The 13517-nt window shown below is 35.5% G+C and overlaps 1 protein-coding gene across 7 annotated transcripts in view; it reads left to right on the top strand.

Moving 5' to 3' along the window:
- NF1 (neurofibromin 1) overlaps positions 1-13517 on the top strand; it is a 252514-nt gene that overhangs the window by 69591 nt on the left and 169406 nt on the right. For all 7 annotated transcript variants that reach the window (XM_059149027.1, XM_059149025.1, XM_059149024.1 and 4 more), the window contains exons 6-8: positions 4573-4640; positions 4893-4968; positions 5868-6025. In XM_059149027.1, coding sequence (XP_059005010.1) covers positions 4573-4640; positions 4893-4968; positions 5868-6025 — 302 coding nt within the window. The remainder of the gene's footprint in view (positions 1-4572; positions 4641-4892; positions 4969-5867; positions 6026-13517) is intronic.

Below are 13517 nucleotides of genomic sequence, written 5' to 3'. Positions count from 1 at the left end.
TTTTGAGCCTTGAAAACAAAAAAATGAGTGTCTTAAATCTTGGCAATGGAAAGTTTTGTTCAACTACAAGTTTTGCTTTAACAAAGAATATACAGGTGCTGTTACTTAATTTTTCTAGAATTTCATTTCTTAAGGATAGGTATAGGTTATAGAAGCTATCTGTTTAACTGTTATAGTGCTAAAAGCAGATAGCTTAGCAGGATATCAAAGTTCCATTGCATAATGGAACCAGAAGTTTGTCATTTTATGCCAAGAGGAGGAATTGAGATGGGCATCTCATTTCTGATATTTGTATTTTCAGATCTGTTAGCATTCTGACTAACTTTGCAGAATTACATAGTCTATTACCTTTTCAGTGCTTTTTGCTTCCTTGTAGAACATTTCAGTTGTAATCCCATCTGGTGACATTACAGTGCTTAATATGTGATTTTATTTATTTTAAAAAAAAGTTTTTAAAGATTTTTTCAGATATCGAGAAAGTGGGGGAGGGGCAAAGCTAGAGGGAGAGAGAAACCCATGTAGTCTCTGCAGTTAGCATGGAGACTGACATGGGCTTGCTCCCATGATCTGAGATCATGGCCCCAGCCAAAACTAAGAATGGTATACCTAACCGACTGTGCCACCCAGGTGCCCCTTAATATGTGATTTCAAAGCTTTGGAAAATGCTTCACATGATTATGTTGATTAAACAGTCACAAGGGATTGAGAGAATTTTTGTGGTAAGCATGAAAGTGTTAATATAAATCAAATGTCAGCAGACATTTTTAATAAACTGAGTATAAATAACTAAATTCATTTCACTAAAATTGTTTCTTAGTTTTGTGTAATACTAGATCCTGGCTAACTTAAATGTGAAACCTTATAGTATGTGATTCACACTTTTTAATTTTACTTTGTATATTGATTAAGGAATTATGAAAAATGTATTTAGTGTCTGACCTAGAAGATTTAGTTATATTAACTTTGAAAACCTCAACAGTTCTACAATGTAATTGTCAAAATACCTTGTTTATTGTTTTGTTAATATTTGCTTTAAACTCTGTAACTCTTTCACCAGAGATGTAAAAAGGCTGTATCTAGGGGTGCCTGGGTGGCTCTGTCAATTAAGCATCTGCCTTCAGCTGGGGTCATGATATCAGGGTCCTGGGATTGAGTCCGCATGTTGGGCTCCCTGCTCAGCGGGGAGTCTGCTTTTCCTTCTCCCCCACCCCCCACCCCACTCATGGGGTGCTCTCTCTCTCCTCTCCCTCTCTCTGAAGTAAATAAATAAAATCTTGAAGAAAAAAAAAGGCTGTATCTATGTAGAGTAGTACTATAAGGCTGTGTTCTATCCCTGTTACTGATTTTAGGTCATTACCATTATAAGACCAAACAACAATTAAATCATTTTCAGTAACTTTAATAAAGAAATAAAGTGGATTATTTTAGCTGTTATGTTAAGTGGACCTCAATTGTTTTAAACTGTAATAAACCACAACGCAGTTCACAGTTGAAATTTTAAGATTTTAGGATATATCATTAAGTTAAATTAAAGTTAAGGATGATAAAATTTAGAATTTTTCTCTGTGTATAAAATTTAAGAAGTAGGTTACAAAGGTAAATTTAATGAACGTAGGAAGGCAAAAAGGCTCAAGAACGCTTGAAAGTGTAATGCCATTATTTGGAAATCAAAGGCGAGCATGAGCAAAGGAAGTTGGAAAATATATTTTAAAACTGACTTAGAGAGCAAATTATTCATTTCCAAGTCCAGCAAAAATGACATTTAAATTGTTTAGTCAGTTTTATTACTCAAAGACTCATCTCTATATTAGAAAGGTAAGTATCTAGAGCCCTCCATTAAAAGTCTATAGGAGGCAACAAAAATAAAAATAAGCAAGTGTGGGACGCCTGGGTGGCTCAGTTGGTTAGGCAGCTGCCTTCGGCTCAGGTCATGATCTCGGCGTCCTGGGATCTAGTCCCACATCGGGCTCCTTGCTCATCGGGGAGCCTGCTTCTCCCTCTGCCTCTGCCTGCCATTCTGTCTGCCTGTGCTCGCTCTCTCCCCCTCTCTCTCTCTGATAAATAAATAAAATCTTTAAAAAAAAAATAAGCAAGTGAGACTATACCAGATTAAAAGCTGCAGAGGAATTTTCAACAAAATGAGAAGGAAGCTTACTGAATGGGAGAAAATATTTGCAAATCATATATCTGATTAGCGGTTAATATACAAAATATGTGAAGAACTCATTCAGCTCAATAGCAAAAAAACCTCACATTGTGATTTTAAAAATGGCAGAGGACCTAAATAGATATTTTTTCCAAAGAAGACATACAGGTGGCCAGCAGGCACATAAAAGATGTTCAGTATTACTTATCATCAGAAAAGTACAAATCAGAACCACAATGAGGTATCTCCTCACATTTCTTAGAATGGCTATTACCAAAACAACAAGAAATAATAAGTGTTGGTGAAAATATGCACTGTTGGAGGGAATGTCAATTGGCACAGATGCCAAGCAAAATAATATGGAGGTTCCTCAAAAAATTAAAGGTAGAACTACTATATGATCCAGCAGTTCCACTTCTTGGTGCTTATCCAAAGAAAATGAAAACATTAACTTGAGAAGATCTGTATACCTGATGTTCATTGCAGCATTATTTTATAATAGCCAAGGTATGGAAACAACTTCAGTATCCATTGACAGGTGAATGGTTAAAGAAGATGTGAAATATATATATGTATTTAAAATATATATGTATGTTTATACATGTTTAAGAAATATTTTGTATCTTATATATAAAATAGACAAAAGGGAATGTATGCATTCTGTATTAAAATGGACTGTTACTCAGCCATAAAAAGGAAGGAAATCTTACCATTTGTGACAACATGATGGACCTTTAGGGAATTATGCTAAGTGAAATATGTCAGAGAAAGACAAATACTGTATGTCTCACTTACATATGGAATCTTGTTTTTAAAAAAGAAAACAACCAGGCTCATAGATACGGAGAACAAAGTGGCGTTTCCCAGATGTGGGACTAGGGATGGGAGAGTAAGCGAAATGAGTCAAGGGAATCAAAAGGTACAGACTTCCAGTTGTAAAAAGTCATGGGGATGTAATGTATAGCATGGCAGCTGTAGTTAGTAGTTAGTAGTACTGGATTGCATGTTTAAAAGTTGCTAAGAGAGTAGATCTTAAAAGTTCTCATCACAAGAAAATTTGTAACTACATATGGTGACTGACTGATGTTAACTAAACTTACTGTGACTATTTCACAGTTTATTCAAATACGGAATCATTATGTTGAATACCTGAAACTAATATAATGTATGTCAGTTATACATCAGTTAAAACAAGCAAAGTTTGTGGGCTGAGTTTTCTGCCAAGGGGCTGTTACCAGTAAAATAGTTTATAGAAGGATCATTTTTTCCAGGTATAAATCTTTTCGTAGATGGGGACAGCACATTGACGGAAGAGGAAATGAAAATATCTAATATATTCTTATGGAAACATGTTTAGTCTAGTTTTTAAAGTGCAGTCCACTATTTTGAACAATCAAATTAGCAAAGTAAAAACAAACGCATGTTTAATGATGATAAGAATGTTGATAAGGCTACCTTCATATGCTGCTTGGTGTGAGTGGCATTTGGCCCAACCCTTCTGAAAATTGGCTTGGCAATATTTATCAAGAGCCTTAAAAAATACTCCTCTCTTTGACCAGATAATTCTACTTCTAGGTCTTATCTTAAAGAAATGAACAGTAATATGGAAAATATTTGGATATAAAAGTGTTTATTAATGTCATTTATAATAATATATTAGAAATCTCTTAAATGTATAATTGCAAAGTGTTTAAATAACCAGTGACTTAGTACATTGACTTAAATATTCTGAAAGACACCAGAGCATACTTGAACAGACTGTGGCTTTGAAACACAGGTCAGTAGTTTGTTAGATCTCTAATCTCAGAAACACAGTTTGCTCATTTGTAATACTTGAAAATACTAAGATTTTGAAAGAAATACATGAGATTGAAAATAGCTGACTTGTTTTAACTGTGAAGTTATAGTTACTGTCCTATTTAGAGTCATCCTATATGGATGAGGAATTTTTAATGGTATTGAAAAAATTTGGGTTACTATGTAAAATGAAGAGAACAGGTTTGATTTAGCCTTTATGATCTCAGTTGTGGTAAATATATTTGTCTTAAACTTGCATATGAAAAGGAATGGAATGAAGTTCATTAAGGAATGGTAGAATCATGGATGATGTTTTAAATTTCCCTTAGTTGTGTACTTTTTAAAAAATTTTCTATAGTGACCATGTGTTTTATATTTTAAAAATCAGTTATTATAAAAAAAAAAAAGGGAAAAAGCAAGAACTTTTGAAATTCAAGGCATGTTTGCTTTTCACTGAATTTGTCTTTAGTGGACATAGTGAGTTTTTACCTTCATGTTGCTTACAAATAATACTGGAACAAAAGTTTGTATGTAAAAGCAAAGTTTTATTTGTTTGTTTGTTTTTACAAGTAACTCTGAATTTGTGTTAACTAATTTTAGAGTTAATTAAAAAAAATTTTTTTTTCTAGAAACTGCATTTAAATTTAAAGCCCTAAAGAAGGTTGCACAGTTAGCAGTTATAAATAGCCTGGAAAAAGTAAGTTATAACTTCTTAGCTATTAAAATTTTGTTACATTTTGCTTATAAATGTTGCTGTCTTTACTATTTTGAATTAAAAGTCATGACTTGAGTGATAATGTCACATTAACATTTAGGAGGAATGCATTGCAGTATTCTTATGAAGGAAATTAGAAGTTTGTAATATAATTGGGGTTGTATGACATTTTATTTACTATATTACAAAAATACCCCTGCTTTCATGTAAAAACATATGTTTTGTTATTTATAGGCCTTTTGGAACTGGGTAGAAAATTATCCAGATGAATTTACAAAGCTATACCAGATTCCACAGACTGATATGGCTGGTAAGAATACGTTTATTCTTCTTTTAAACTCTTCCTTATGAGGTAAAATCTATCACTTTCCAGATTATTTATGTTATTATGGTGCTTTTACATCTTGTCAGCTGGTATCAAATAGGAAATATTTTTTCTCTTATATTTCAAAATTTCCCTCAATCCTGTCCTTTGAGCAAATAGTGAAAGAAGTTTGGAATGAAGCTCTAATCTTTATAATCAGAGTTATAATTAGAGTTGTGGATTGGATATTTGATGGCTCTTCTTTGTAGAGAAGTAGTCTTTTGTGCTGTGAGGCTTCATTTTGTATTCAGGGAGATGTATATCAAGTAGTAGTAGCCTTACCTAGAATTCTTGAGACATAGCTGTGATGCAGAGAATACAGACTTCTGGAGAGTATGATTCCCTTTGGCAAGCTGTCCAGTTTGCTTCTTGTGAACGTGACACTTTGCGTTAAGGCCTGCACATTGAGACTCAGGACAAGTTTGTCTTTTCTGAAAAGTGACCTTTTCTAGGATGGATCAAGATAGCTCTTCTATTTTTTAAATTTATTTTTGAAAGATTATTTGAGAGAGAATGAGAGCGAGAGAGAGAGAGTGCAGGGGAAGGGGCATAGGGAGAGAATATCCAAGCAGAATCCAGCTGAGCAAGAGCCTGATGTGGGCCTCTATTGCACGACCCATGAGATCATGTCCTGAGCCACCTAGGCACCCCAAAATAGCTCTTTTAATACACAGACAATATAATATTGCTTGTCTGCTTACCTGAAATTTCATTGTTTAAATGAACTTTCAAGTTTATCTTTTAAAAATGTGACCTTTGGGATTTTGGATAGTGCAGGCTTTTAGTTTAATGCCAGAGATATTTTTCTCACTTAGGAATATCATTTAATTGTATTTTTCACACAGAGTGTGCAGAAAAACTGTTCGACTTGGTGGATGGTTTTGCTGAAAGCACCAAACGTAAAGCAGCAGTTTGGCCACTACAAATCATTCTCCTTATCTTGTGTCCAGAAATAATCCAGGATATATCCAAGGATGTGGTTGATGAAAACAACATGAATAAGGTGAGGGGGGCAGAATTATTTCCATTATGTCCAGAGGTCATCTGGTTCATTTTAAATCAAAGTGTGTATTACTTTAGGCTTAGTATTCTGTAAACACAGTATTTCAGGAGACCATTTCTAATTATGATCACTTTAGGTCTTTTTGTTTGCTGGCCTTGGCAGAGACATACTCATACAAAAATTCTTCTGAAGGGAAAATAAGTGATACTCTCATTAATTAAAAATTTAAAAACAGTTCTTTAGTTTCATTCTTTTACCAGAGAAGATTAAGTGATACTCCTGTCAGTGTTCAACATAGTTTCTCCAACAATCGCAGCAAGGGTTGTCCTGTTAGAATCCATCACTTGTGTTATTTGCATGTACTTAGGGGTGTATCTGCTTGGTGCTAATGAAATTGACTAGTAACTCATTTTAGGTATTTTAGAACAGTTTTCATAGCGTCTTATTAGGAAGGTAGGATACCACATATGCTGCATAGAGAAATTGGTACTATGACAACTGCTAATTCTAAGGGACTCTTAATTTTTTTTATTAAAAATAGAGCAGGGTAAGGTGTTAATCTTACTGTTTTATTTGAATTTCTGTATGAAGGTTGTTTTGGCAATACTTTATTATTTATCTATGTATTTATCTATCTATCTGTCTATGTATACATGCCACTTTTGGGAGAAATACTCGTAGTGGAGTGAACATGAAATGGGCTCCTCCATGACTTGCCTATGGATGGAGATGTTCAGAATCAGTGGAATGATTCAATACTTTGTAGAAATACTGGATAAGGAATTTATGCAATAGATGACTAAGTAAGTAACCTTAGGTAATCTTTTCGAGTCTGTGATGCTGTGGTACTCCACTCAGGTCTGTAGCTGCTCTTTTCCATTAAGAGGACACTGTTGTTCATGTTAGATTGCTTTAGAGCCTGTCAAAAGAGTAATTTTGTGAGGGTTTCTGTTTATTGGGAAAATAAGCATAGGCAAAAAGCTATTATAAATAAAGTACTACTCTTACGTGAACTTATATTTGAATAATCACAGCTAAATCTTTCCAAATGTTTGATTATTTGTACATCTCCTATGGATTTCTTATTGTCCATTGAAAAATTTTTTTTTTTTTAAGATTTTATTAATTTAAGAGAGAGCACAAGCACAAGTAGGGAAAGGGGCAAAGGGAGAGGGAGAAGGAGACTCATCATTGAGCAGGGAGCTGATGCGGGGCTCCATCCTAGGACTTGGGATCTTGACCTGAGCCAAAGCCATAGACTAACCTACTGAGCCACCCCTTGAATTGTTTGTTCTTTTTTTTTTTTTTTTTTTTAAAGATTTTATTTATTTATTTGACAGAGATCACAAGTAGGCAGAGAGGCAGGCAGAGAGAGAGAGAGAGAGGAGGAAGTAGGCTCCCTGCTGAGCAGAGAGCCCGATGCGGGACTCGATCCCAGGACCCTGAGATCATGACCTGAGCTGAAGGCAGCGGCTTAACCCACTGAGCCACCCAGGCGCCCTCGAATTGTTTGTTCTTTGTTGATCTGTAGGGTGTGTGTTGTGTGTACACTTTTTACTTAGTTTCTCTTTTTAAACTTTGTTTATGGGTTTTTATTTTTCTGTTTTGGTTTTTGCTATTTAGATATTTAAAATTTGTAGTGGTCAGCTCTTTTTCTTTTTATCTCCTAGTGTTCTTGGTTATACTGTTCCTAACCAAGATTTTATTTATTCATTTTATTGACCAAAATTCACATACTACCATAAAATTAACTCTTTTAAAGTGTGCAATTCAGGATTTTTTTTAGCATATATAGAAAATTTGCAACCATCACCACTATCTAATTTAAGAACATTTTTGTCATCCCTGAAAGAAACTTCATACCTATTAGCAGTCACTCCTTACTCCTGTCTCACCCTAGACTCTGGCAACTCCCAGTCTGTTTTCTCTGTCTCTGTGGATTTGCCTATTCTGGATATTTCATATAAATGGAACCACATGTAATCTTTGTATCTGGAACATCCCGCAATTTTTGAAATACACTTTCTTAAATGTATTTTTTAATACTTTTCCAGGTTAACAAATTTAGATTTAAAAATCTTTCTGGATTGGGATGCCTGGATGGCTCAGTTGGTTGAGTGGTTACCTTCGGCTCAGGTCATGATCCCAGCGTCCTGGGATCGAGTCTCACATCGGGCTTCTTGCTCAACAGGGAGCCTGCTTTTCCCTCTGCCTCTGCCTGCCACTCTGTCTGCCTGTGCTCACTCTCTCTGACCCCCCGCCTCCCCCCAAAAATCTTTCAGGATTAAAAGAAGTATTTGTTTTCTTTTGTATTCTCACTTTTTCCTAGTCACATTACTTGTGAGCCAACCAGTATTAATGGTTGTTTGGTATGTATCCTTCCTTTCGTATTTACTTGCTTATACATTCAAGTGAAAATATACATACATACATAGGGTGGAGATGGTTATATTTTAGAGTGAGGTCATATATATATTTTAAAGTACTCTTTATACACAGTCTGGGGCTTGAACTCATGACCCTGAGACCAAGAGCCATATGCTCCATTGACTGAGCCAGCCAAGCACCCCGAAATGAAGTCATTGTATACACATTACTCTGCATCTTGCTTTATTTACCTAAGAGTATATCTTAGCTTTCCTCAGAATAGTAGATAGAGATCTAACACATTCCTGTAAGTGTTAAGTAATATTCTGTTACACTAATGAGCCTCATTTACTCAACCATTTCACTGTGAATGGATGAATACTTAAATTTTTTACAGTTTTTTGATATTACATTTAATCCTTAAGTAAATGCCTTTGTCCATATGTTTTTGTTAATTGATGCTTTTAATTGTATAGACTAGAATGCCAAAACTAGGATTCTGTGTCAGGGGCATTTGTATTTTTAAAAAGAAAAATTTAAAAAAGATTTTAAAATAAAGGGAGGAAGCAGGCCCCTCACAGAGCCAGGAGCCCCATATGGGACTTGATCCCAGGATCCCAGGATCCTGGGATCATGACCTGAGCCAAAGGCAGATGTTAACCATCTGAGCTACCCAGGCACCCTTGTATTAAAAAAATTTTTTTTAATGATTTTATTTATTTATTTTAGAGAGAGAGGGAAAGAGAGAAGAGTGTGAACACACGTGTGTGAACAGGAGCAGGGGCAGAGACAGAATCCCAAGCAGATTCCCCACTGAGTGCAGAGCCTGGTGCTGAGCTTGATCTCATGACTATGAGATGATGACCTAAGCCGAAACCAAGAGTTGGATACCCAACTGAATGAGACACCCAAACACCCATGTATTTTTAAAATTTTTAATAGTTAGTCTTAGATTTATATCCCCCAGTATTCATCACATGTCATTAATATGAATTAGAGTGCCTATTTTTCTTCAGCCTCATCAGGACTGCATGCTTTTCAGTCTTTAATGAGATGAAAAAGAGTAACTCATTTTACTGCTTGTGATTAGTGAGGTTCAGGATCATTTCTGTTTTGTGGTCATTTGCATGTTTTCTTTTGCATGTCTGTTCATTTCCTTTAGTTACTTTCCTTTTTTTCTTTTTTTTGCCAGTCTCTTTATTAACTTTGGGCACTTTTTGTCTATTAGTCTCTTACTTGATGATGCCATATTTGATTTAGAAGAATGCTTTATAGTTTCCGAATTGTTACGTTTTTGGGTCATTTTTAAAGATTTAATTGTGGTTACAAAATGGTGGTACATATTTGCTTAAAAACGTGTTTTTTTGTCATTGGAGAAGAATGTGTATCATTTCTTTAGGGTACAGAATTTAATGTATATGTTTAAAACTGCACTAAGAACTACTCTGTAGCTCTTGAGAATGCTTGTAGGGGCTTGAGAGCCCCTCATGAATATGCTGGTTTAGCAGTCTGAGCTCCCTGAACCCTTAAATAGCCAATAGACTCTGGCAGCGTGGCAGACCTCCTCCTAGGCATTGGTGATCACACTTAGCTCTTTATTATAAAGCAAGCAAAGAAAAACAACAAATAGAACTGTAAGCAGATCGGATCGGGCTCTCATTTACACATTGTACCCTGCGAACTATATAGGAAAGTGTTTCTCTTTTTCACTTTATAGTTTTTGTTATTGTTATTTTATTAGGGAAGGTAGTATAATGATCAACATAATCGATCTTTATTATACTTATGAAACAGTAATGAGCTGCTGATCTGAATAGCTCTACAGGATAGCCCTCCTCTTTGTGATTTCTTAGGACCTTGGACAGCAAAGACTCTGCCATTTTTATTTTATTTTATTTTTTATTTTTAAAGATTTTACTTATTTACTTGTGTGAGAGAGTGTGCACACAAGCAGGGGGAGTGGCAGGCAGAGGGAGAAGCAGACTCCCCGCCAAGCAAGGAGACTGATGGGGACTTGATCCTAGGACCCCGGTATTATGACCTGAGTCTAAGGCAGACACTTAACTGACTGAGCCACCCAGGTGTCCCAAAGACTCTGCCATTTTTAAAACATAGCTTCCATGGAAGTTGATTCTTTCTGCTGGCCAGAAGGGAAAACATGGGAAATCATGCTGAGGATTTTTATGGGCCAGGCCTGGAAATGGCACACTTTCATTCACATTCCACTGGGTAGAACTCAGTCACATGACCACATCTAACTGTAAGAGAACCTGAGAAATACATCTATATCCCCCAGGAACCAAGAAATGAAGGAGTTAGGAGAGAGAGGAGGAATCGGGGATGGCTTAGACTGCTGTCTCCCTAGAATTCCTAGATATTTATGGATGCAAAGCTGTATATCAGGAGTACCTGTCCACTAGAAGAATAGTGCAGGCTATATGTGCTGCAAGAAGAGATGTGGAACCTTAGCTGAACTTGAAGTAAGAATAAAACTTAGAGAGACAGAATTGTTCAAGCCAGGGAGATCAAGAAAATGGATGTTCAGAAAAGTTAGTTAGTTAGAGGGCAGAAGATTCATGCAGGTGATGTTAAGAAATGAAGAGGAAGAGGCTGATGTGAGCAATCTGGAAAATACTGTGAGCCAGTTGGAGTTGAAACTTTATTTTTTAGGCAATGAAGAAAAGTCCAAAATTTAGGGTTAAAGGTGAGATATGCAAAGCAGTGTTTTTGGCTGATAAAAGGAAATTCCAAAGTGGGAGCTTGGTCAAAATAAATTTGAGTTTAGCTTTTAAAAATTTATTTACTTATTTATATTGTGGTAAAATTTGTTTTAAGTTTTTTTTTTAACTTTTTAAAGTGTGCATTTCAGTGGCATCAAGTACATTCACAGTATTTTTCAGCCATCACCATTATCTGTTAGTGAACTTTTAAAAATTCTCTTAAATTCTGTGTCTTAAACATAACTCTTCATTCACCCTGTTACTAGCCCCTGGTAGCTCTGTTCTATTCTTGGTCTCTCTCAGTTGCCTATTCTGGGTACCTCATATCGATGGAATCATACAATATTTATCCTTATATGTCTGACTTGTGACATTTAACATAATGTTTTCAAGATTGATCCATTTTGTTGCACGATACTTACTCAGCCACAATAAGGAATGAAATTCCGAGCATGCAACAAAATGGTTTCTGGCTGAATAAATATTCCATTGTATGTACATGCCATGTTTTGTTTATCTCCTATTATCTCCACACTATTCTCCTAGAAATTTCTTATGTGCAGTGGTATTTTATTTTGGTTTCAGTCTTTTTTTTTAAGGTTTTATTTTTTTTCCTTTAATTTATATATTTAAGTAATTCCTACACTCAACATGGAGCTTGAACTCAGGACCCTGAGATTAAGAGTTGCATGCTCTTCTGACTGAGCCATCCAGATGCCCTGATTTGCATCTTTCTCATAACCAGCAGTGTTGGTCATCTTTTTTTAAGCTTATTGGCCATTTGTGTTTCTTCTTTGGAGAAGTGTCTATTAAAGTTCTTTGCCCATTTTTTAATTGGGCTATTTTTGTTGTTGTTGAGTTGTGGGAGTTCTTTACATGTCACGGATGGTAATCCCTTACCAGGTACATGATTTGCAAATGTTCTCCCCATTCTGTGGACTGTCATTTTACTTTCTTAATAGTGTCATTTGCTGCACAAAGGCTTTTTTTTCATTTGACGAAGGCCAGTTTATCCTTTTTTTTTTTTTTTTTTTTTAAGATTTTATTTATTTATTTGACAGAGAGATCACAGGTAGGTAGAGAGGCTGGCAGAGAGAGAGAGAGAGAGGGAAGCAGGCTCCCCGCCGAGCAGAGAGCCCGATGTGGGACTCGATCCCAGGACCCTGAGATCATGACCTGAGCCAAAGGCAGCAGCTTAACCCACTGAGCCACCCAGGCGCCCCTAGTTTATCCATTTTTTATTGTGTTGTTGCTAGTGCTTTTTTGGTATTATATCCAAAAAAAATTATTGCCAAATCCAATGTTGTAAAGATTTTCTTTTATGTTCTTTTCTAGGGGGTTTTATAGTTTTAGCTGTTTAGATCTTTGACCTGTTTTGAATTTATTTTTATATGTAAGGTAAGGGAAGGGTGTGGCTTCATTCTTTTGCATGTGGATATCCAGTTTTGCCAGCACCTTTTGTTCAAAAAACTGTCCTTTCCCCATTGAATGGTGTTAGCACTCTTGTTGAAAATAATTTGACCCTATATGTCAGGATTTCTTTCTAGACTTCATATTCTGTTTCTTTGATACATAGTCTGTTCTGATACAAGTAGCACAGTGTTTTGATTACTGTGGCTTTATAGTAAGTTTTGAAATTAGGAAGTATGAGTTTTCTGACTTTGTTCTTTCTGAAGTTCGTTTTGGCTGTTTCTTATTACTTGACATACCATATGAATTTCTGGACAGGTTTTTCTGTTTCTAAAAAAAATGCTATTGGGGTTTTGGTAGGGGTTGCATTGAATCTGTAGATTGTTTTAGGTACTGTGGACATGTTAACAATGTTAAGTCTTGTAGTCAATGAACATGGGATGTGTTTCCATTTATTTATGTCTTTAATTGCTTTTAACACAGTTTTCATTGTATATGCTTTCACCACCTTGGTTAATTCCCAAGTATTATATTCTTTTTAATGCTGTTATCAGTGGCATTATTTCCCTACTTTCCTTTTTAGATGGTTCATTGTTAGTGTCTAGAAATGCAACTGGTACTTATATGTTGATTTTTGTATCCTAGAACTTTGCTGAATTTACGAGCTCTAACAGGTGTGTGTGTGTGTGTGTGTGTGTGTTTAAGGTGTATAAATAAGATTGTATCATCTGAGAACAGAGGCCATTTTACTTCTTCTAATTTGAATGACTTTTAATTTTTTAAATTTTCTTTTTCTTTTCCTAAATGTTCTGCCTAGAGCTCCCCCTAATAATGTTGAAAAGAAGTGGCAAAACTAGGCATCCTTACCTTTTCCCTACTAGGAGAAAAGCTTTCAGTCTTCCACTGTTGTGAGTGTAATGTTAGTCGTGGTTTTTTATATATGGCTGTTATCATGTTGAGGAAATTTTCTTCTATTCCTAGCTTATCCAGTGCTA

The sequence above is a fragment of the Mustela lutreola genome, chromosome 15 (genome assembly GCF_030435805.1).
Source record: "Mustela lutreola isolate mMusLut2 chromosome 15, mMusLut2.pri, whole genome shotgun sequence".
Lineage (NCBI taxonomy): Eukaryota > Metazoa > Chordata > Mammalia > Carnivora > Mustelidae > Mustela > Mustela lutreola.
This window is presented reverse-complemented; position numbering and strand designations above follow the sequence as displayed.